Source organism: Poecilia reticulata, chromosome 22 (genome assembly GCF_904066995.2).
Source record: "Poecilia reticulata chromosome 22, P_reticulata-male-v2, whole genome shotgun sequence".
Lineage (NCBI taxonomy): Eukaryota > Metazoa > Chordata > Actinopteri > Cyprinodontiformes > Poeciliidae > Poecilia > Poecilia reticulata.
The window spans coordinates 17,397,262-17,417,052 of NC_088851.1; the positions used below are offsets into that span (position 1 = coordinate 17,397,262).

General features: G+C 38.6%; 1 protein-coding gene and 1 long non-coding RNA gene across 3 annotated transcripts; one reads left to right on the plus strand and one right to left on the minus strand.

The window, feature by feature from the left end:
- Positions 1 to 47: 47 nt before the first annotated feature.
- Positions 48 to 10,628, plus strand: mthfd1b (methylenetetrahydrofolate dehydrogenase (NADP+ dependent) 1b). Its single transcript, XM_017302377.2, has 28 exons — positions 48 to 285; positions 1,622 to 1,706; positions 1,866 to 1,925; positions 2,031 to 2,084; positions 3,127 to 3,263; positions 3,417 to 3,517; positions 3,631 to 3,767; positions 4,144 to 4,255; positions 4,336 to 4,463; positions 4,580 to 4,677; positions 5,110 to 5,283; positions 5,415 to 5,551; positions 6,269 to 6,315; positions 6,402 to 6,509; positions 6,593 to 6,667; positions 6,753 to 6,855; positions 6,966 to 7,042; positions 7,154 to 7,294; positions 7,392 to 7,460; positions 7,542 to 7,653; positions 7,989 to 8,128; positions 8,228 to 8,269; positions 8,583 to 8,683; positions 8,769 to 8,946; positions 9,028 to 9,135; positions 9,230 to 9,382; positions 9,883 to 10,001; positions 10,139 to 10,628. The coding sequence occupies exons 1-27, from the start codon at positions 248 to 250 to the stop codon at positions 9,970 to 9,972; spliced, it is 2,805 nt and encodes a 934-aa protein (XP_017157866.1). The 5' UTR covers positions 48 to 247; the 3' UTR covers positions 9,973 to 10,001; positions 10,139 to 10,628.
- A 4,762-nt stretch (positions 10,629 to 15,390) lies between these two features.
- On the minus strand, positions 15,391 to 16,572 carry LOC103458563 (uncharacterized). Of its 2 annotated transcripts, XR_014085770.1 has the most exons (6): positions 16,486 to 16,572; positions 16,323 to 16,369; positions 15,986 to 16,008; positions 15,863 to 15,892; positions 15,732 to 15,743; positions 15,391 to 15,662 (listed from the first exon to the last, which is right to left on the minus strand). It is a non-coding gene; the product is annotated as an uncharacterized LOC103458563 (long non-coding RNA). The 2 variants fall into 2 exon arrangements; XR_532591.2 differs by lacking the exon at positions 15,732 to 15,743 and having other exon boundaries at positions 16,486 to 16,571.
- Between the last annotated feature and the right edge of the window lie 3,219 nt (positions 16,573 to 19,791).

Consider the following 19,791-nt stretch of genomic DNA (forward strand, 5'->3'; position numbering starts at 1 on the left):
GTATTCACGTAAAGTAACGCCTCTCCTAGTGTCGTCAGTGAACTACACTCCGTGACTGGGCCTATTCCAGAAAGTTCTACGGTTATTTTTAAGCGTAGTGCTATGTTTGCTAATGCATCCGACGTAATTGCAAACATGCTTCTTTTGAATAAGCGTAACTTGGAGAGCTAGTCTCACCACGCTCTTATTCTTGCTAGAGAGCGAGCCTGCACAGGTCACCATCACTTCGGACACAGACAGACCGAATATGTCAGCTCAAATCATAAGCGGGAAAGAAGTTTCAGCGTAAGTGTCATATTTGAACTGGTATGTTTAGGAGTTTTGCGTGAGCAGAGTAAACTTTTGGCTAACTAAGCCGCTGACTTGTTGAGTTATTTTGTACCACATGATCATCTGCTCAGTTGAGCACATTATCAAAGCTTTTTTGTTGTTGCTTTTGCAGTATTTTATGAGAGTTTTCCAAAGTATAGAGACTACAAAATGTTGTTTTGTTTTTTCATTATTTGATATCTTGAAGTTGTTAAAAGTGATACAGCCACCAAGGATGGAGAGAGTTTTACAGTGAACCCCATTTGCTTTCAGCTTATGTAGGTCAGCATAAATGCATTGAACTTATGACTGTGATACTTACATTTTCCTTTTGGTCTGATTAAATCAGGCCCTGAATGTGTGCAGATCTCTGCAGGATTACGTAAGATGTGTGTGATTGTGGTGGGATTCGATCTTTTCCCCCTTGGTCCACTAACCCCAAGTGCACTGATTGACAAAATATCACGCACAAGTCACATTTGAACATTTTTTTTTTTACAGTATCTGCAAACAGAAATGTTCTCCAACGGTTATGTTTCACAAATGACTCATGCATATAAAGGGAAAAATCCTTTCTCCTGCAGCAGCATTGAAGAAATTTAGCTGCACGTGAATGTCACAAGACATGAAAACTTGCTGCCCCTCATGTCACTCATTAGTCACTTAGTTTTTGGACAATGCATGAAAAAAGTCTTTACTTTGAAGCTTAACAGAAGTTGTTGGACAATCTGAATACATATTGCAAGTATGATTTGTGCAGTGTGTTGTGACTGCTTTCATTTACTTTTAGTTGCCAATATGATTGCTACTATTACAATATAATAAATATAAGAAAGGTGATACACAACTTGATTTAGTGAAAGTCATGCACAGAAGTTGCATCTCATGGTTTATGTGCAATTTTTCTGTGTCTGCATAGTTGAGCTAAGCCATCAATTCTGTGTCTGCATAGTTGAGCTAAGCAATCAATCATTGTCTAACATAAACTGTTTTTTGAATGGATTAGAAGCTAAAGTCCACTTAACTTTTTTTTGTCTGACTTATCAAATCCTCTGGTGCAATTGACCCTGTCATTTAACTCCACAAAGTGCTGTAATGTTTCCCAGAATTCAGACTATGAAACGGATAACGATAAAGAGAACATTCCAACTAGATCATCCTTCGGAAATGTCACTTTGTTGTGCAACCAAATTGGCAGCATAGAGAAATCATCGGTTTAAAACAAAAATACCCACAATGCATCTGTCTGGTCTTAACATTTGTTAGGCTTTAGAGAGGAATAACATGGGTGGCTTTTTATTTTTTTTCTCAGGCAAGTGAGGGAGCAACTGAAGAAAGATGTGGAGCAAATGAAACTCAAGGATCCCAACTTCAGGCCTGGCCTGGTTGTTTTACAGGTACCATTATTTTTGGTACCTGTAAAAAATGTCTTTTTTTATGTCCCTGTTATTGACTTTATGTGCTAATATAAACACAGACTGTGCATAATGCAATGCTACATTAGCATGAGCATTGCATATTAGACATTATGAGGTGATACTTTTATGTTCTGGCAGGTTGGAGGTCGTGAAGATTCCAATCTGTACATCAGCATGAAGCTGAAGGCAGCAGCAGAGGTAATTTCAGATTATCGATCAGATTATTGATGTAAGGAATTGCTGTGAGTAGCTGTTAATCACTTCTAATTTGAAATAGTTAAATTATTTTATTTGTATTTGCAGATTGGAATAAATGCAATACATATGAAACTTCCAAAGACTGCAACTGAAGAAGAGGTAAAATTACATTTTATTAAGATTACATTCTGAAGTTACACAGATTGCATCGCAATAGTCACACTGGAGCTGCAACTGATACTTTTTTGAATAATTATTCTAAGCACATAGTGTTTCACCAGAAAATGTGTTTATTCATTTATTTACGTATTTATTTAGTTCTATTTTACTAAAATAATATTATACATCCTACAAAATACACTTTTTAAGTCTCAATTACATTGCTAGCGTGCCACCTCCAACAAGAGAATAAGAAATAAAATTGTAAATTGTGTATTCATGTGATAAAAAAGTATATATATATATATATATATATATTCAGTAAAACTTGAAGTTAAAAACAATATTGATCTGTGACTAAACAAAAATAGGCTTCAGTTCTGGAAGAGTGTTTTAATTTCAAAGGACAACATGTGTTTGTAGTACACTTTCTTTAGTTGAAGGTTTGATTTTGTCAATTGTCACCTGAAAATGGAAAGAACCAATGATACACGGATTGTGGAGATTTACCTTTCAGCAGGATAGTAACCCTAAGCACACAGCCAGAGCTTCAATGTAATAGTTAACATTAAAACATATTTATGCTAGACGTGCTAGAAGTCAAAATTCAGATCTTAATCTAACTGAGAATGTGTGGGAAAGATATTCAGAAATGCAAAAACAGTGGTTCCACAAAGCATCAAATAAGAGAGTCTGATTTCAAATGTGCAACATAGTTTTTAGATTTTTAATTTTAAACAAAAATGATAGAATAATACATAATCTTTCTTTCGCTTCACAACTATATGTATTTATATCTATAATGCACATAGGTCTGTCTTGTAAAATCCTTATTGAATTTTATGATCTCAATCTACACAATGCATTGTCTAGTTAATAAAGATTTATTAGTCTATAGATTTATCATAATCTTATAAAATATGTGGTTTTCTTTTGTATCAAGCCTGAAATATCAGACAACAATAATGTCTGATATTTCAATAATGTCAATATCAGACATTATTGAAATTCGCACAGGATTTCAATAACGTTTTGCCGGCAGGTCCTTCACAGCATCAGAGAAGTGAACGAGAACTCATCAGTCCACGGTCTCATAGTGCAGCTGCCTTTAGATTCGATCCACAAGATCAACACAGAAAAGGTCACAAATGCCGTGGCTCCAGAGAAAGATGTGGATGGGTAAGAGCTGACATAAACTTCATTCTAAGAATTTCCAAATGGAGTTAATTTCATGCTAAATCATAGTTAAAGTAAAGCACAAGTCTCATTAAGGTTCTTTTTGATTCAGGGAGTTAAATGCGGTTTGATCAGTACTTTCTGGCTCCTTCGCAGGCTGACCAGCATAAATGCAGGGAAGCTTTCTCGTGGAGATCTGGGCGACTGTTTCATTCCTTGCACACCAAACGGCTGCATGGAGCTGATCAGACAGACAGGTTGGTGCAGCCATGAAGAAAACTCTTCACTGGAGTAGTTTTTGCTGTAAAATCCTACAGACGACATGCAGACGAGTGGCTGTGGGTTAAATGCTCTGATGTCGTCTTTGCAGGTGTGTCTGTGGCAGGGAAAAGAGCTGTGGTGATTGGTCGCAGTAAGATTGTTGGTGCACCCATGCATGATCTGCTGCTGTGGAATCATGCTACCGTCACCACCTGCCACTCCAAGACTGCAGATCTGGCCGGAGAGGTACGTTTTAAATATCAGCATGTTTCTTGTCATTACCTTTTTCAGTTTCACGCCTCGCGTCAGATATTAGCATCACTTGAACTTGCTCAGTCTTTGCTGCTTATGGTTGAAGTGACCATGTCTTCCCCACAATGTTACAATCCTTAAGAAGAGCTAAACGTTTTACTTGTACATGTATAAATGCACTTGCACAGGCTTACTGGTGTGAGGGGGGGGGGGGAGGAACGACCTTTTGGTTTGTAAAGATTGCAGACGCCTTCTCCAGCAGTTCCTGCATTCTTTTTCTGAAATTCTCTCTGCTGACTTCTTTGAGTCTGTTTTTTTAATGTATTATTATTTTTTTTCTTGCAACACAACTGTTTGTATTCCTGTCCAGGTGGGTAAAGCAGACATCCTGGTTGTTGGCATGGGCAAAGCGGAGATGGTGAAAGGAGAGTGGATCAAGAAGGGAGCGGTGGTCATCGACTGCGGGATTAATCACATTCCAGGTCATTTGTTAAGGTTCAAAATGGTCTGAAATTAAGTGACAACTCAAACAGTTGAATTGAAACGTTGTTTGCTTTTTTAGATCAGACCAAGTCTAGTGGGAAGCGTGTGGTGGGTGATGTACACTTTGCCTCAGCCAAGGAGCAGGCGGGCTTCATCACCCCTGTGCCTGGAGGAGTGGGACCAATGACCGTGGCCATGCTGATGGGGGTAAAGTCGAATCTTTTATTCATCTCAAGTGAATTTCCCCTAAGGTCATATCATTATACCATCCACATTTCTTAAGATGTATAGTAAGTGTGTCTCTTGTTTGTTGATGTGGTTAGAATACGGTGTTGAGTGCAAAGCGATTCCTTGAGAGCCATCAGGCTGGGAAGTGGGACATTTCTTACACCAAGCTCAGCCTTCAGAAGCCTGTACCAAGGTTTGTTTCCTTTATTGTAGCTTTTTCTGTAAGTTGTCATGAAAAAGTATTCACACACCTTGAACTTTTTCATATCTTGCAACCAACATCTTGAATATAGTTTGTTGGAATTTGATGTATTTAGACCAACACTAAGTGGTTCCGATTTGTAAACTGGAAAGAAAATCCACCCATCCCAACTTTCACTGTGACGTCCCTTAATGAAACCCAGAGCAAACAATTGTGCTTAGAATTGTTTACCTAATTAGTAGGTTGAGTTTACCCGTGTGTAATGACAAAAATGTCCCTGTCTTGTGAAAAACTGATAATGGCATAGCATAGAAATTTGCAAAGGTAGTTAAAAGTGTACTTAGAAAGTACTGACCCTGAAGCGTAGCTTTGTTTTCTACTTAAGTGAAAATATGTGTGTGGGTTTTTTTTAATCTTCAACAGTGACATAGTGATTTCTCGCTCCTGCGTTCCGAAGCCAATTGATCATCTGGCCAGAGAGGTGGGCCTGCTTTCTGATGAAGTGGAGTTTTACGGAAAAACTAAGGCCAAGGTCCAGCTGAGCATTATCAAACGACTTCAGTCCCAGCCGGATGGGAAATATGTGGTGGTCACAGGGTATGTGCGCCAAACTTTAAAAATACTTCTGTACTTCTTAGCGTTTTTTATTCTGTCCATGGAACTGTTTAATTTTCTTTCACTTTAACATTTATTAATTGGCTGACAAGTTGTGTAATTATGAAATGCAGTATTACGCCCACCCCACTGGGTGAAGGTAAGAGCACCACAACAGTCGGCCTGGTCCAGGCCCTGGGAGCCCACCTGAAGCTCAATGTGTTTGCCTGCGTCCGCCAGCCTTCTCAGGGACCAACCTTTGGCATTAAAGGTGAGCATTAGAAGAACATAAGGAACCCTGATGCTCATTGGCACTACTTTTTAATTTATTTTACTGCATTTGCTTAAACTTGCACTGAAATCACACATCAAGAAAGTTTTTTTCTTCCTAAACTCGCCACTACCGCTCAGGTTGACATCGCCATCAATTTCCTGAAAATAAATACACCTTCAGTATTTTTGAAAATTTTAACTTATTTATGTTTATCATTTTCTTTATTTTGCTTGAATCAGAACTTTATATTAAAAATCTATGAATTACATTTTGCCCTGCCGTATTAATATGATGTGGCTCAGATTCCCTTTCCTATGAGCCACTCTTCAAAATTGGAAACACAAGAGTACATTGAACTTTTCAACTGTAGAAAGTTCCAAGTCATGAAACAAAGGATGAATATGACCATTAATAACGATGGAGGATCTGTCATCCTGTGGGATTCTTTCTCTCTCTTCCAAAACTTCCTGATATCATAAAAACTTTTAACTAAAAGGGCATTTTAAATTTAGATATGATTGGCGCGTACTAGAAAACGAGAGCTGATAACCTCTGGATCATTACAGTTTGATAAAGATTTAAACCAAGACAGAAATGGTGACCCTTCTTTAACCATCTTGACCTCCAGTCAATCAAAAACAACAAAGGACAATTCTTTCGAATTGTCCCTTTTGCTGTCCAGCTTGTATTTGTAATAGTCTTTCTTCTCAACAGGTGGCGCTGCAGGCGGTGGATATTCTCAAGTCATTCCAATGGAGGAGGTACTTGATACCTTTTTGAAACATTATTGAGGTGATAGAAAAAAAAATGTATGTGTCTAGTTAATGATGTTTTATTTTATCCATAGTTTAACCTCCATCTCACTGGGGACATCCATGCCATCACAGCTGCCAACAACTTGGTAGCCGCCGCAGTCGACGCTCGCATGTTTCATGAGGCAACACAGTCTGACAAGGTGGGTTTTCACTTCTGTAATTGAGGGGTAAAATCATAACAAGTGTCAATGAATAACAAGATGTCCCCTTTACTCTCACTCAGGCTCTCTATAATCGCTTGGTCCCACTCAGTGGAGGGCAGAGGACGTTCTCCCCGGTCCAGATCAACAGACTGAAAGTAAGGGATTACATTACATACTCCTCAACTTTTACTAGAGTTTTTCTTGTACATGAAGCAATTCTGACTGTTCTTGTTTGTGTAGAAATTGGGTATAGAGAAGACTGATCCTTCAACTCTCACTGATGAAGAGATCACTCGCTTTGCACGCTTGGATATTGACCCAAGCTCTGTAACCTGGCAAAGAGGTCTGAAATGTTTACATCAATCTCCCTCCCCCTCCCCCCCAAGATTTCAGTTTTTTTTCCTGTATCAAACCTCATGTTTAAATCTCCACTGGATATTTATTTCCCTGCAGTGTTGGACACAAATGATCGATTCCTGAGGAAGATCACCATCGGCCAGTCGCCAACCGAAAAGGGTTACACAAGAGAGGTGGGATTCTGATATGTTTTGATAATGGCATCCAATAAAAACGGAAAAAGGCATAGCTATTTATAAAAAAAAAAAGTCAACAGCTGTTTTTGATCACAATGTGTGGTGCAGGCTCAGTTTGACATCACAGTTGCGAGTGAGATCATGGCGGTCCTCGCCCTCACCAGCAGCCTGGAGGACATGCGACAGCGCCTGGCCAGGATGGTCGTAGCCACCAGCCGCAGCGGAGATCCCGTCACCACCGAGGATCTGGTCAGTGCTTCTTCATTATGGTGCGGCTTCTCATTATGAGAACTGTGGAAGGAAATTTATTATAATTTTTTTAATAGAGCGCTGTTTTGTTCTGCAGGGAGTCAGTGGAGCTCTCGCTGTGCTGATGAAAGATGCCATCAAGCCAAACCTGATGCAGACGCTTGAGGTCTGTCAATGTTTAACTACAACTTAATCCTTGCGATGCTTATCTGTGTTAGATCTACAAATGGGTTCTCTGAATCTGCAGGGAACGCCTGTTTTTGTGCATGCTGGCCCGTTTGCCAACATCGCCCATGGAAACTCATCCATCCTGGCTGATAAAATTGCTCTGAAGCTGGTTGGACCTGAGGGCTTTGTTGGTAAGATGAATTCATCTTGGGTGACACCGTGGTGCAGTTGGTAGAAACGGTGCCTTGCAGCAAGAAGGTCTCATGTTAGAATCCCAATCTGGGGTCTTTCTGCATGGAGTTTGCATGTTCTCCTCATGCATTTGTGGTTTCTTTCTGAACCCACACATGCATGAATGTGAATTGTGCATTCATCATTTTAAAATGGACTGAAAAGATCCAAGATCTAAATAAAAGATTAACCCCGGTTGTTTTAGATTATTGTTCCATTTTCACATTATTACACTGCACCACTCAAAGCTGCAATACTGCTCTTAATCTTTTGCCTCACAACCTCCATCAAACAGTGACAGAGGCTGGTTTTGGTGCTGATATCGGCATGGAGAAGTTCTTTAACATCAAGTGCCGCTACTCTGGCCTGAGGCCCCATGTGGTAGTCCTGGTGGCCACGGTCCGAGCCCTCAAAATGCACGGAGGAGGACCAACAGTGAGTCACTTGTTTTGTAATTTAGGAGTTGTCGTCTTCATTCTGTTCATAGTTCACCTTTTGGGTAAAAAAAAAAACATTCTAAAATGTTTAATACAGGTTACAGCTGGGATGCCACTGCCAAAGGAATACGTGGAGGAGGTAAGGCTGAGAAGCGGCAAACAGCAAAACTTTCAAGTGTCAGTCCACTCTGTGCTGTCTGTGCATATTCTTTCACTCATACTTGGTCACGCGTAGGCCTGTCACAATAACAACTTTTGCTTGACAATAAATTGTCCCAGAAATTATTACGATAAACGATAATAGTCAATTTGAGACCGTTTTCAACTAATGCAAGGCAAGTACATCCTCTCAAAGATCAATAAACTTTAATTTCCAAATAACATTTAACAATGGAACAGGAAGAAAATTTAAGTAGACTTTAAAAAAAAAAAACATGTTTGCATCTGTGCAGAACCTTGAACTTCTGAAGAACGGCTGCAGCAACATGAGGAAACAAATAGAAAACGCCAAACACTTTGGCGTGCCGGTTGTGGTGGCTGTCAATGGATTCAAGTGAGCGCAACATGTTGCAGTTTCATTATTACTGCAGACTAAAATGTTTCATTCTTGTATTTAGTTTGTGTGCATCTATTTGCAGGACGGACACTCGGGCTGAGCTCGACCTGGTCTGCAGCATGGCCAAAACTGCCGGAGCCTTCGATGCCGTGCCCTGCTCCCACTGGGCTGAAGGTGGCGCTGGCGCTGTGGCCCTGGGACAGGCTGTTCAGAGGGCCAGCGAGGCTCCCAGCGACTTCAAGTTCCTCTATGATTTGGATGTATGATTCCAACCTACGTTAAACTTCGCTAGTATTCTTGTGCTTTCCTCGTTTTTAAACGGTGCAGTGTTTATGTTTTAGCTCCCAACTAGTGACAAGATTCGAATAATTGCTCAGAAGATCTATGGAGCAGATGATATTGAACTTCTCCCGGAGGCCCAACACAAGGTGGAGCTCTACACCAAGCAGGTCAGGATGCCTCAGGGCGGAAGTTTTGATCAACAAAGGCCACTGTGAAAGGGAAATCTGTGCTGAGAAGATTATATTTTGTCTTTTCCTTCAGGGCTTTGGAAACCTTCCCATTTGCATGGCTAAGACACACCTGTCCCTCTCGCACGAGGCCGAGAAGAAGGGCGTGCCGACAGGTTTCGTCCTGCCCATTAGAGACATCCGAGCGAGCGTCGGCGCGGGCTTTCTCTTCCCATTGGTCGGCACGGTAGGATCACAAACCTGATCAAACAGGCCTTATTATTTTTTGGGTACAACTGTGTGTGGACTTTGCAAAACAACCACAAAAAATGTAGACCTATTCAGTTTTCTGCAAAGCTTCTGCTTGCAGCAAAAAAATTCAATAATTTGCTTCCTATATTTTTGTGACGTTTTATAGATGATCATATGACACTAGAAAGACACAACATAGATGTTTTAAAGAGTTTCCTATTACTATTTTATAAGTCTCAATAAGTATGGAAACCCATTTGCATGTTTTGCAAATTTCAGATTGATTTTACATGATGTTTTTTTTTCTCCCCCTAAAAATTCTAAGAGAATTGAAACGTAAATGCAAGCAAGCTACATAAATAGATTAAAATGTTGGTTCTGCAGATATCAATCATAAGTTATGTTGTTTTAAGAGTTTAAATAACACTGAAAGCTGTTTCAGGACGTTTATATTTTGTTTACAAGTTTTTTGGACAGAATGCATTTTCTCTTCAGATGCCTACAATCCCTGGTCTGCCCACCCGACCCTGTTTCTATGATATTGACTTGGACCCTGAGACCGAACAGGTCAATGGACTTTTCTGAAGAAAATCCATCCTCTCTATATGACTGAGGTAATACAGAATGCAAATCGGAAATAGGAATGCACTTCATTCCTATTTGACAGGTATGGAGTAAGTTCATGCCTGTCATACAGGAAGGAGTTAGCAATGGTTAAATATCTCTCTTTCTGCTTCCTTTTCCCTCTCAGAGCCTATAGAAACAGCCTTCAACCCCGGAGGCCTTAATAAACACTGGACGAGTTCTAACTCGAGACGCCTCGAGCTGCTTCCATCCTATCGTGTGATTGAGCGTTTTTTTCCAGAAAGATGCTTCCAGGAATTGATGATTCAAGGAATATAATTGCAGAACAGATTTTTATGCTGCACCTGGTCTGTGATGGACCTTTTTGCTGGAACAAGCTATCATATTGACATTTTTCATTAGGTTATGTTTGACTAATCTAATGCATTTCATATCTTAGAATTCCTAAATCAACAAACACAACCGTTTAAGCCTTGCATTAGCTCTCTGTTTATATTTAACACTACATTGAAAGCTAGTTCTCTAGTGTCTTTTTCTTTAGGAGTAATTGCCTCTTTTTTTTAAATATACTGTACTTCATTATGTTTTAAATCTTGTTTTTTTTTTAATCTACCAAAAAAGGACAAAATAAAAAGTGGCTTTGATTGGAATCCTCATCTGAGTTTACTTTTGTTTTTCTTCAACATGAACCAACTATTAGAGTTTAGATACCTTTACAAGCAGAGTTGTTTGCCTCATCACTACTCTAACATGAAAACTGCTTATTCCTTTAAACGTTTCTTGTAAAAGTATTTATGCCTCTTGAATTTTTCTTCACATTTATGTGCTGGACTAACAACGTTGTGCATTTTTCAGCCTCGTCACTGAAAAACGTTGCATTTGTTTGTATTTAGCCGCCTTTGCTAAAGTGAATGGGTGATTAACAGGCTTCTGCAGTAATTGGAGGTAATACAGTTATTTGAATTAACTTGAATAGGAAACATAAAACATACAGGACAGTTTGTAGGTAAAGACAAAATACTGAGACCTTTTTGTTGGGAGTTTATGTGAGATGTACCCAAATCTTTTGTTGGGTGCCAACTTTTTCACTAAGCTAACAGTTTGTATTTGATACTATTATTTTAAATTCATCATTAAGCTGTGGATGCATATACCAAACCCTATGATAATAGTTGCAAATACACCACTTCTTGTTTATTTTTGACAATTTTATTATATATTTACTACAATATATAGACTAATATCACATGGCATTGATTCATTGGTATTTTCATTCACTACTTGAGTCTGTTGCCATGTTTCCTTAAGTATTCAACTCGCTGATAGAAAAATGACTCACTTCCTCTAGATCACAAAAAGAGACAAAAAGTTATTTTTTGAAACCAGACATCAAATGTGCAATAATTAAATTCACTAATATATTAAATAAAATTAACTGTTTTAAAAGAATATGATGGTAAGCAATATATAATATAATAAAATGCAGCTGTTGCGCAGATATGTCTGAACAACTTTCTACCCTCAAGCATTTCCAACATTTATGGCTGTAACGTTTCTCGTTAAAAGCGACTCATGTTTACACAAAAACAGTAAGGCAAGTTATTTTCTCATTTTCTTTAAATACAAAACTGAATTCACAGTTTTTCCTGAAGAAGACACACTCATTGTGTCTTCTTCAGGGAAGCTAAAAGAATTCCTGTGCAAGAAAAGAAGAATGAACAAATACAGCGATGTAAAGTACTTCTCATGAACATTTTTAAAGATTGGCTGAAACATACCTGACATAGAAGTCAAACAATTGTGCTTAAAGTCAGTGTCACTTCTATATTTATAAGGGGAAATTAAAAAAAATAGAAAAAAAGTGGGTGTTTCTGTTGTTCTGGACACATGTTAAGTTTAACCACTGCAAAACCTGACAGACACATTATGTGGATCAGCTCCAGATAATGTGCCCTATGACCTTTATAAATGCAGAGCAGCTTGGCAGGCAATCTAGAAGTTAAAAAAGTAGGTTTATAGTTAAGGCTAAACTTTTAATAATGTTTATTAGAAAGAAAGAAAATTGCATGTTCTCAAAACAAAATTACTGGAAGAGGATTAAAGGAAAATAAAATGTTTCCTCAACAAGTTGGCTAAAATACCTAGAAAATCTGCAATGCAGTGGAGAGGTTTTCATGATTTGAGCTTTTGCAGCCAGCTGGTCACATTGCATTCATTAACTTTAAACTCAAGATTATGTTTAGCAAAAAGCTCAGCACGTGACTGTGAAGGTATAAAAGGTCTTCCAGTTCTCATGAAATCTAATTTGAAGACTACATGGTGCACTATTAAATGTTTATTTTATTGTTTATTTTAAAAAGTTCCTTTTGTTACATCAGACTATTTTTGCAATACAAAAAAAAGAACATCAACTCAGTCTTGTGCGAGCTTAAACTTAAAAACCTCATAAAAACATTCACACGTTAATAATTCAAATAAAGACAGCAAACGGGTTAGAAGTATGTAACTAAAAGGGAAAAGTAAACCCAGATCATATAGTACAACACAATTTAAAAAAAAGAAAAAATATGACTTTTTATGAGTGTTTTGCAAACATTATTTTTCACTACCGGAGCACAACTTTGGATACACCTGTCACTGCCTTTAGACGTTCATACGAAACAAACGTAGATTTGAAAGATGACAATCAGGCGACGTAGCTTATGGACATAGAGATAAATCTGATTCTGACAGCTAATGAGAGCTCATTCCTGACACACCCAATACTCTGCAGCTTTTATTTGCAGAGCTACACGTGAGTTATCTAAAAAAAAAGAAAAGAAAGAAAAACCTCACATGCAGCTCCTCAACCTATTCCACACTTGCACAGGCATTGTGATTCTATAAACTCGCAGTCAAACGAAGATAATTAGGAACCAACGGTTGTCTTATTTTTTCACACATGCACAAACTTGATTCCACTGCTGACATCATTATTATTGTTCAACTTCTATTTGTGTGGGTGATGCTCTTTGATAAAAAGGAGCTACAGCATTAGAAAACAGGTTTGACTGCACAAGGTGTGGTTCTAATTTTGAGTGAGATGCGGTCTTCTGTGCCATGTAAAAAGTTTGCTACAAGTTCTCATTTAAATTTAGAGGGGGGGAAAAAAACAAAAAACTTTGACATTGTGACTCATGAATATGTTGCAGCTGTGGGAGTAGGTTTACTCTCTTTGCCTTGCTCTAAGGTGAACATCCACAAGTCTTTTGCAGCCAGAACTTGTCTCGCTGAAGAACAAAATCTCCACAGCAGGATGCTGATCCTCCAGGATTCATATTTGGATGATGCATTTCAGTGCATTGCTTTAAACCCAAAATAGCTTTTTGCAAGTTCGCTAAACGGATCCAGTTTTGATCTTATCTGTTCAGACAACCATCTTTTGCATGTTTACCTTGTTCTCCATAGATTGTGGCAAACTGCAAACAGGATTTTGTATGAATTTCTTTAGAAACTAGTTTGAGTTTTTGCTTTTATTGTTGTTAATTGATGGCTATCCACTTGCAGATAACAAAAACATGATAGATGGGATTACAATATTGCATCAGACCAATAAAAAAAAAAGAGATGTGGGCAGTGGTAAAAGTAGTTTTAAATTCTTGGAGGTACTATGGCAAAAGTGTATATAATAATTGCTTCTTTGTGTGCTTTGGAGTTTCTGTGGTGATGAAATTTTTGCGAAGTGATAAAAGCTCTTGCAAAATGGAGCCATGTTTCCCTCAGCCCACTGGCAGCAATGTTGACACCTTGAGACACCATGAGACCTAAACTCTGAACGTCATGGCACGGAGTGCATCCCAGTTTTCCATGTCTGGCATATAACCATTTATTTTAGCTTTTATACTGGTTATTGATCCTGTGTCCAGAGAGAGAGGGATGATCAGTATACCTAGCATCATACTTAAATACTTAATGAAACATATTTAACGTGTACGTTTATTTTGAATGACTATAGGCACAGACGAAGTTTGTCGTTTACTGATTGTTCCGAAATTACAGCGGCGGTGATGAGCCACAGCAAAGGTAAACAAAGGTAAAACAACCCGAACAGGTGATCAACTCAAAACCACTCGCACCTTTTTTACTCTCTTTGTGTTTTAAGCACACTCGTTGCCGTGGCAACCGCCTGCGCTCCACAAGCCGAGCAGAGATTACTTTGCAAACACAACGTTCAGTCCGTTACGAAATCAGGTTTTCAGGCTTGATATTTATTTCGCGATTATTAATAAGCCTCCCTGAACACAGCGGTGGTTGATTAGTTAATTTTAAACTCCTGCTCTGCTAGTTATTTTGGTAATGAAACCGAAAGCACAGAATTGCGCAACACCTTGTTGAAACAATAATCACTGAGATTATTATTTTTGTTGGGTCATTCATTTGAACACGTTTTATTGATTTTATTCATTCATTTATATTTTTGTTCTTTAATAAAGTTACGAACGTTTTGACAAGGAGTCAGAGGAGGACGTGCTGGTCAGTTTGTCACTCAAAACCTTCCTCGATCCACGTATTGCACCCCTGGTCTGGCAAAGCACGAACAGTTCAGAAACAATATGGAACGGGAAAGAAATGCTATTTATTAACTGATTAAGTCGTGTTTTAGATTGTTCTTGAAAAACTAATCAGTCACGGCTGATTAGTTGGTGCATTCACAGCTGCACAGTGAACGCATTGATATATTTTTTTTTTTACAGCATGACAGCCTCTCCTCTCTCTTGCAGGTACTGCGTACCCCCGCTAAATCTTTTAGGGGTACGCAGTACCCGACCATACCCGCCTACTTTCACCCTGGATGTGGGTTTAATGAAAGCTACCTACATTGTTAATTTCAAAAAGTGCTTTTAATCTGGCCATCTAGGAGGCATATTCTAATTTATTTAATGTGTCTGAACAGCCCTGATAAACGGATTGAAGTTTACTTGCACGACAATTTCTAAAAAACGTTTAAGTGATATGAATATTTTTGTTGTAGACAAAACCACACTTTTGAGTTAAGTTCAGGAAGCAGATTTGTCTGCCTTGCAACCCTGGGGAAGATGAAAACTCATCAGTTCCCTCATTATAAGTTTGGTTATTATTATCATTACCATTGTCGTGCAGCCTGTTCTTATTTTCTACGCATTCATAAAAAAACACCAGATGCATTCAAACAGCCACACTTTTTTCACAGAATTACCTTTTCTTGTTTTTCTTACATTGACATCAGTGGTTACATCTTTTGGCTAGAAAAGATTTTTTGTACATAAGCTTTATTTTAGGTTCTTTCTCACTGGTGTTATGCAGTTTTATAATGATTTGTTTCATTCTATTGTCCTTTGATATTAATGTTGTTTATTCAAGAAAAAGGGATCAGTCTGGAAGGGAATTAAAGAGCTGTGCTTCTTATTTTGTAGATTATTTAATGAAGAATGCAATACAATCAATCATACATTAATCTTTTTGACAAAAATAATGATTTTTCATCATTTTATTTAGGGTCGCCTCAGTGGTCTCTTTCACTTGCCACCTCTTCCGCTTCCTTTTCCTCCATGACCATGACCATGTCCCTCTTTTCCATCTTTTCCATCTTTTCCATGACCGTGTCCGTCTTTTCCATGACCATGTCCGTCTTTTCCATGACCATGTCCGTGACCTTTCCCCTTTCCTTCTTTCTGCAATTTTACAAATAGAACAAAAATTAAAACTGGTGTCACTTAAATCCCAAGAAGTTGACGTTGTACCTTTCCTTCCTCCTGTGAAAGACACAACACACAAGCACATGCACATGAGTACAGCAACATTATCAGTGTTCCATTAAATAAAAATAAAAACTTCACAAAAATTTAGCAACAATCTGGAGAAGTAATCTTACTCCTTCAGATCCTGATCCTGATTCCTCCTCCTGTGCCGGTGACAAAAATAAATAAATAAGTAAATAAATATATACAAACACATATCTTCCTTATAGAGACTGCTGAAAGTAAAACTAACTTACATGTTTTTTCTTTTCTTGGTTTGCTGTAGTAATATATTGAAGGCAAAAGGCAAAAAAGGTGATAAATTAGCATTTTAACTTGAATTAGCATTAAAACTCAGCACATCATCCTAGAATACAAACAGCATAGAAATTACTGCTTGCAGCATCGCATTACGCATCTTTGATCTCTTGCTTCATATGGGTAAAAACAGACAAAAAAGAAAAAGGAGGACTGTGAGGATTAGCTAACTTTCCTTCAAGGTAGCATTTTTCTTTCTTTTTTAAAAATCTAAAAACCAGTAATTAATTTCAGAATTAATCATCTCATTAATATTTCACAATCAAAGAGACTTACGATCACTCATTTTGGCTTGATGATGAAAGTACAGCACAAGTGTTTTCCTATTAAAAAACAAGACAAAGTATGCAAGAAAGTCAGCTAAAGAGAAAAGACAACTGCAAAAATGTAAACATTCAAACTCCTTGCAGTCAAGGTCTAATAATCATCCGGGACATACCTGAGCTCAAGATGAAGTAAATATATGCCTAAAGTCAGTGTTGCAGCTATATTTATCTGGTGGTTTTTGAGCTGATAAAAGTGGGTGTGTTTTGGAGCCCTGCCCCCTTATACCCAAATATGTCTCATAGTTGCAGTACAGGTACGATTTTGAGTGCTGCTTGAAAAAGAGACACTCAGTCTTTTGTCAGGGTTAATGACAGCCCAAATGTACAATTTAGAGCCTTTCTAAAACACCCGAGGGCTGGGCAAGTCCTTGTATTTGCTGTGTTTTCAGATTTGTCCAAACCAAGTAACCTGAACTATTGTAAAAAGAGCCACACCTGCAAAACGATGACGGTTTGTGTCATCATCTACTCCGTAATATGATACATTTTCTTTCATAATTAATTGCAGATGAGTGATTACCCAGACCTAACGTGAATGGTGAACTTTAAAATTGAACATGCCAAAAAGATTTCATTTTCACAAACTAAATAAAGGAAGTCAGTTTGTGAATTTCTTCAAACTGTGTTCTAGGGAATCTATTTTCAGTGTTCATGCTGTTTAGGTTTGACCAATCAAACCTAAACATGATTTTTTTCTGTCAAACTTGTCATTTTCACCATTTTAAATTTCACACTGGCGCAGTTGGTAGAGCTGTTTCCTTGCAGCAAGAAGGTTCTGGGTTCGATTCCCGGCCCTGGTCTTTCTGCATGGAGTTTGCATGTTCTCCCTGTGCATGCGTGGGTTTTCTCCGGGTACTCCGGTTTCTTCCCACAGTCCAAAAACATGACTGTCAGGTTGATTGGCCTCTCCAAATTGCCCCTAGGTGTGAGTGTGTGTGCATGGTTGTTTGTCCTGTGTGTCTCTGTCTTGCCCTGCGACCTGTCCAGGGTGACCCCGCCTCTCGCCCGGAACGTTAGCTGGAGATAGGCACCAGCACCTCCAGACCCCACTAAGGGGCAAGGGTGTAAAGAAAATGGATGGATGCATGGATATTCCCAAATTAGTTGGTGATCTCCATTAATATTTTTTTGTACAATACACACTGTGTTCAACATAGGCAGGGGTCCACTTCACATTGACAAAACTTGCACAGAACAATGGACAATATGTTCAGAATGTAACTGACAGAAAACTTTTGTTTCGCTTTGGAGCACTTGCGCCTCTCTCCCAGTCGCAATACTGCTCTGGTGAGAGTTTGTCTTTATCCACAAAGAAATGAGTCCTGTGTCAACATAGGCTGAAAGGCCACTCAGCAAGAAAGAAGCAATTACTCTAGAAGCAATATAAATTATCTACTGTATGCAGTCAGTGGGAAAAAAAAAATCAAAATTTCTGGACACACCTTTGATTTGAGAACACGGTGCCATATTTTATGGATATTTTTGGGACTGTGCACGTTGCAAAATATGGCATAATGAGGAAATAAAAAGTATATGAAAGCAATCTTTGAAAACATCAACCTGGAACATGGGGCTTGAGTTCATTGTGCATGTGCAAGGGTCTTGCACATGCGCAATGAACTCAATCATACAGCCAAATTGGTTACAAAGTGGTTTGGAAACAACAAAGCCGATTAATTGAAGGGGATCATGCCAAATGTCAGCTAATTATACAGAAACTTTGGAATTTTGAAAAATTGTCTCCATCTTTCTATTCTGGCATTTAGTTAAAAACAAAAGTGATTCTGTCTAATATAAAACAGAAACAGGTTATTTGGATTTGATGTCAGACAGTATGGCTGAAACTAGTTGAACTTGTTGCCACATCTCATAGTCGTCTTCTTGAATGTTTACTATAATTATAGATCATAACACAGGATCCACCCTCCCCTCTCTTCGGGCATTCCTTTAAAACTAAGCCTGACAGAAGTCAGTCAGGTGGACTAAGTTATGTGCCTGGAGACAAACAGTTCTGTCGACTGATGGGTGGAGAGTTGTTTTCTCCCTGTTGGACACACCCTTTGTGACCTGACAAAAATGTTTTCTTCTTGAGCAACAAAGGAGTTCAGAACGTTCTGATTCTTGTATTTGAAGGTTGCAGAGCTGTTTTAACGTTACAATGTCAAAGTAGTTCAAGACGAACATGTCTCACACTGTTCAACTGCTCCTTCTATGAGAAATGTGGGCAAGACAAGTAATAACAAAGCTTCTTTTGTTATTGGCTGTTTGTATCCAGCCAACATTGGCTGTCGTTGTTCTCCTTCCTGGAACTATAAATTGATTAACTGATAAAACAAAAATCTGACAATGAAGAGTGTAGATCAGGGGAAATGTATTGTTTATCATGCTTCTCATCATTTTTCGTCTCCTACCTTCCCAAACCTCTCTGAACCTCTTGGAGATTGTGTCTGCTGCTTTGCACTGATGGTTTATAACAACAAAAAATGTGATTCTCACTACTTGATAAGATGTGTTTGCCTCCTGAAACAGTTCTTCTGCCTTTTGCTTTCCTGTCAAGTTAATAAGTTTTATTATTAGACACAGATAACCAAAGTAAAAGCAAAATGCTGCTTTCAGAAGAGGATTTTCATTTATTGAAATTCTCTTCAACCGATCTGCCTGTGCGAATAAGCACTTGTGCCGAAATGTAATAACTGGTAGGGCCACTTTTTGTAGCAGCAACTGCCGTCAAGTGTTTGCAGTAACTGGCGATGAATCTTTTACATCGCTTTAGAAGGATTTTTTAAATTCATCCTCACTGAATGTTTTTTTTTTCCCACCATGAACTCCTTCTCAGTTTGCAAACTTTGTCATCTTGTCCGTCCACAGAAGGATTTCTCTAAAGTCTTGGGGATTATCAAAGTTTTCTTTGAGAAAACTGTGAGATGCCCTTGTGTTGTTTTCCACCTGCAAGGGTTTTCCCATTGGAAACCTCACTTTAGAAAGAAAGAAGGAGGTACACATTTTAGGACAGTCTTTCTCAAACTGTGGTCCCCGGACCACTGATGGTCCACGGGGCGCCCGCGAGGCACTGCATATAAACGACCGTTTTGCCTTGACATGAGCTCGAAGCGCGACGATACAGCTAGCTTACCAAAGGATTGTGTTAAAAATAATGATGGAAAACTGGCAAAATACCGGGTTGCTAAAAAGAAAAACTTCAGATACCGATGGAAATAAACAACTCCAGGAATATTATATGATCAGACGAAACTAAGTCAAAGCTGCTGGGTGTTCAAAGGAATTCAGTGAGTGGATTCCTTTGAACGGGTCTATGCGGTGAGTGATAGGAGTTGGCTCTGCTAGTCAGAGCTGTTCTTTGTTTTTTATGATTTTGCTGGGTAATGAATGATACTCTGCTTTCAGGTCAGCAGCTATTG

What these genes read in the sequence shown, in the direction of transcription:
- mthfd1b (XM_017302377.2), top strand. Translation starts at nt 248, where the DNA reads ATGTCAGCTCAAATCATAAGCGGGAAAGAAGTTTCAGC. An exon ending in AAGTCATTCCAATGGAGGAG is followed by an intron (nt 6,316 to 6,401) that starts GTACTTGATACC and finishes TTTTATCCATAG; the next exon opens with TTTAACCTCCATCTCACTGG. An exon ending in CAAAGGAATACGTGGAGGAG is followed by an intron (nt 8,270 to 8,582) that starts GTAAGGCTGAGA and finishes GCATCTGTGCAG; the next exon opens with AACCTTGAACTTCTGAAGAA.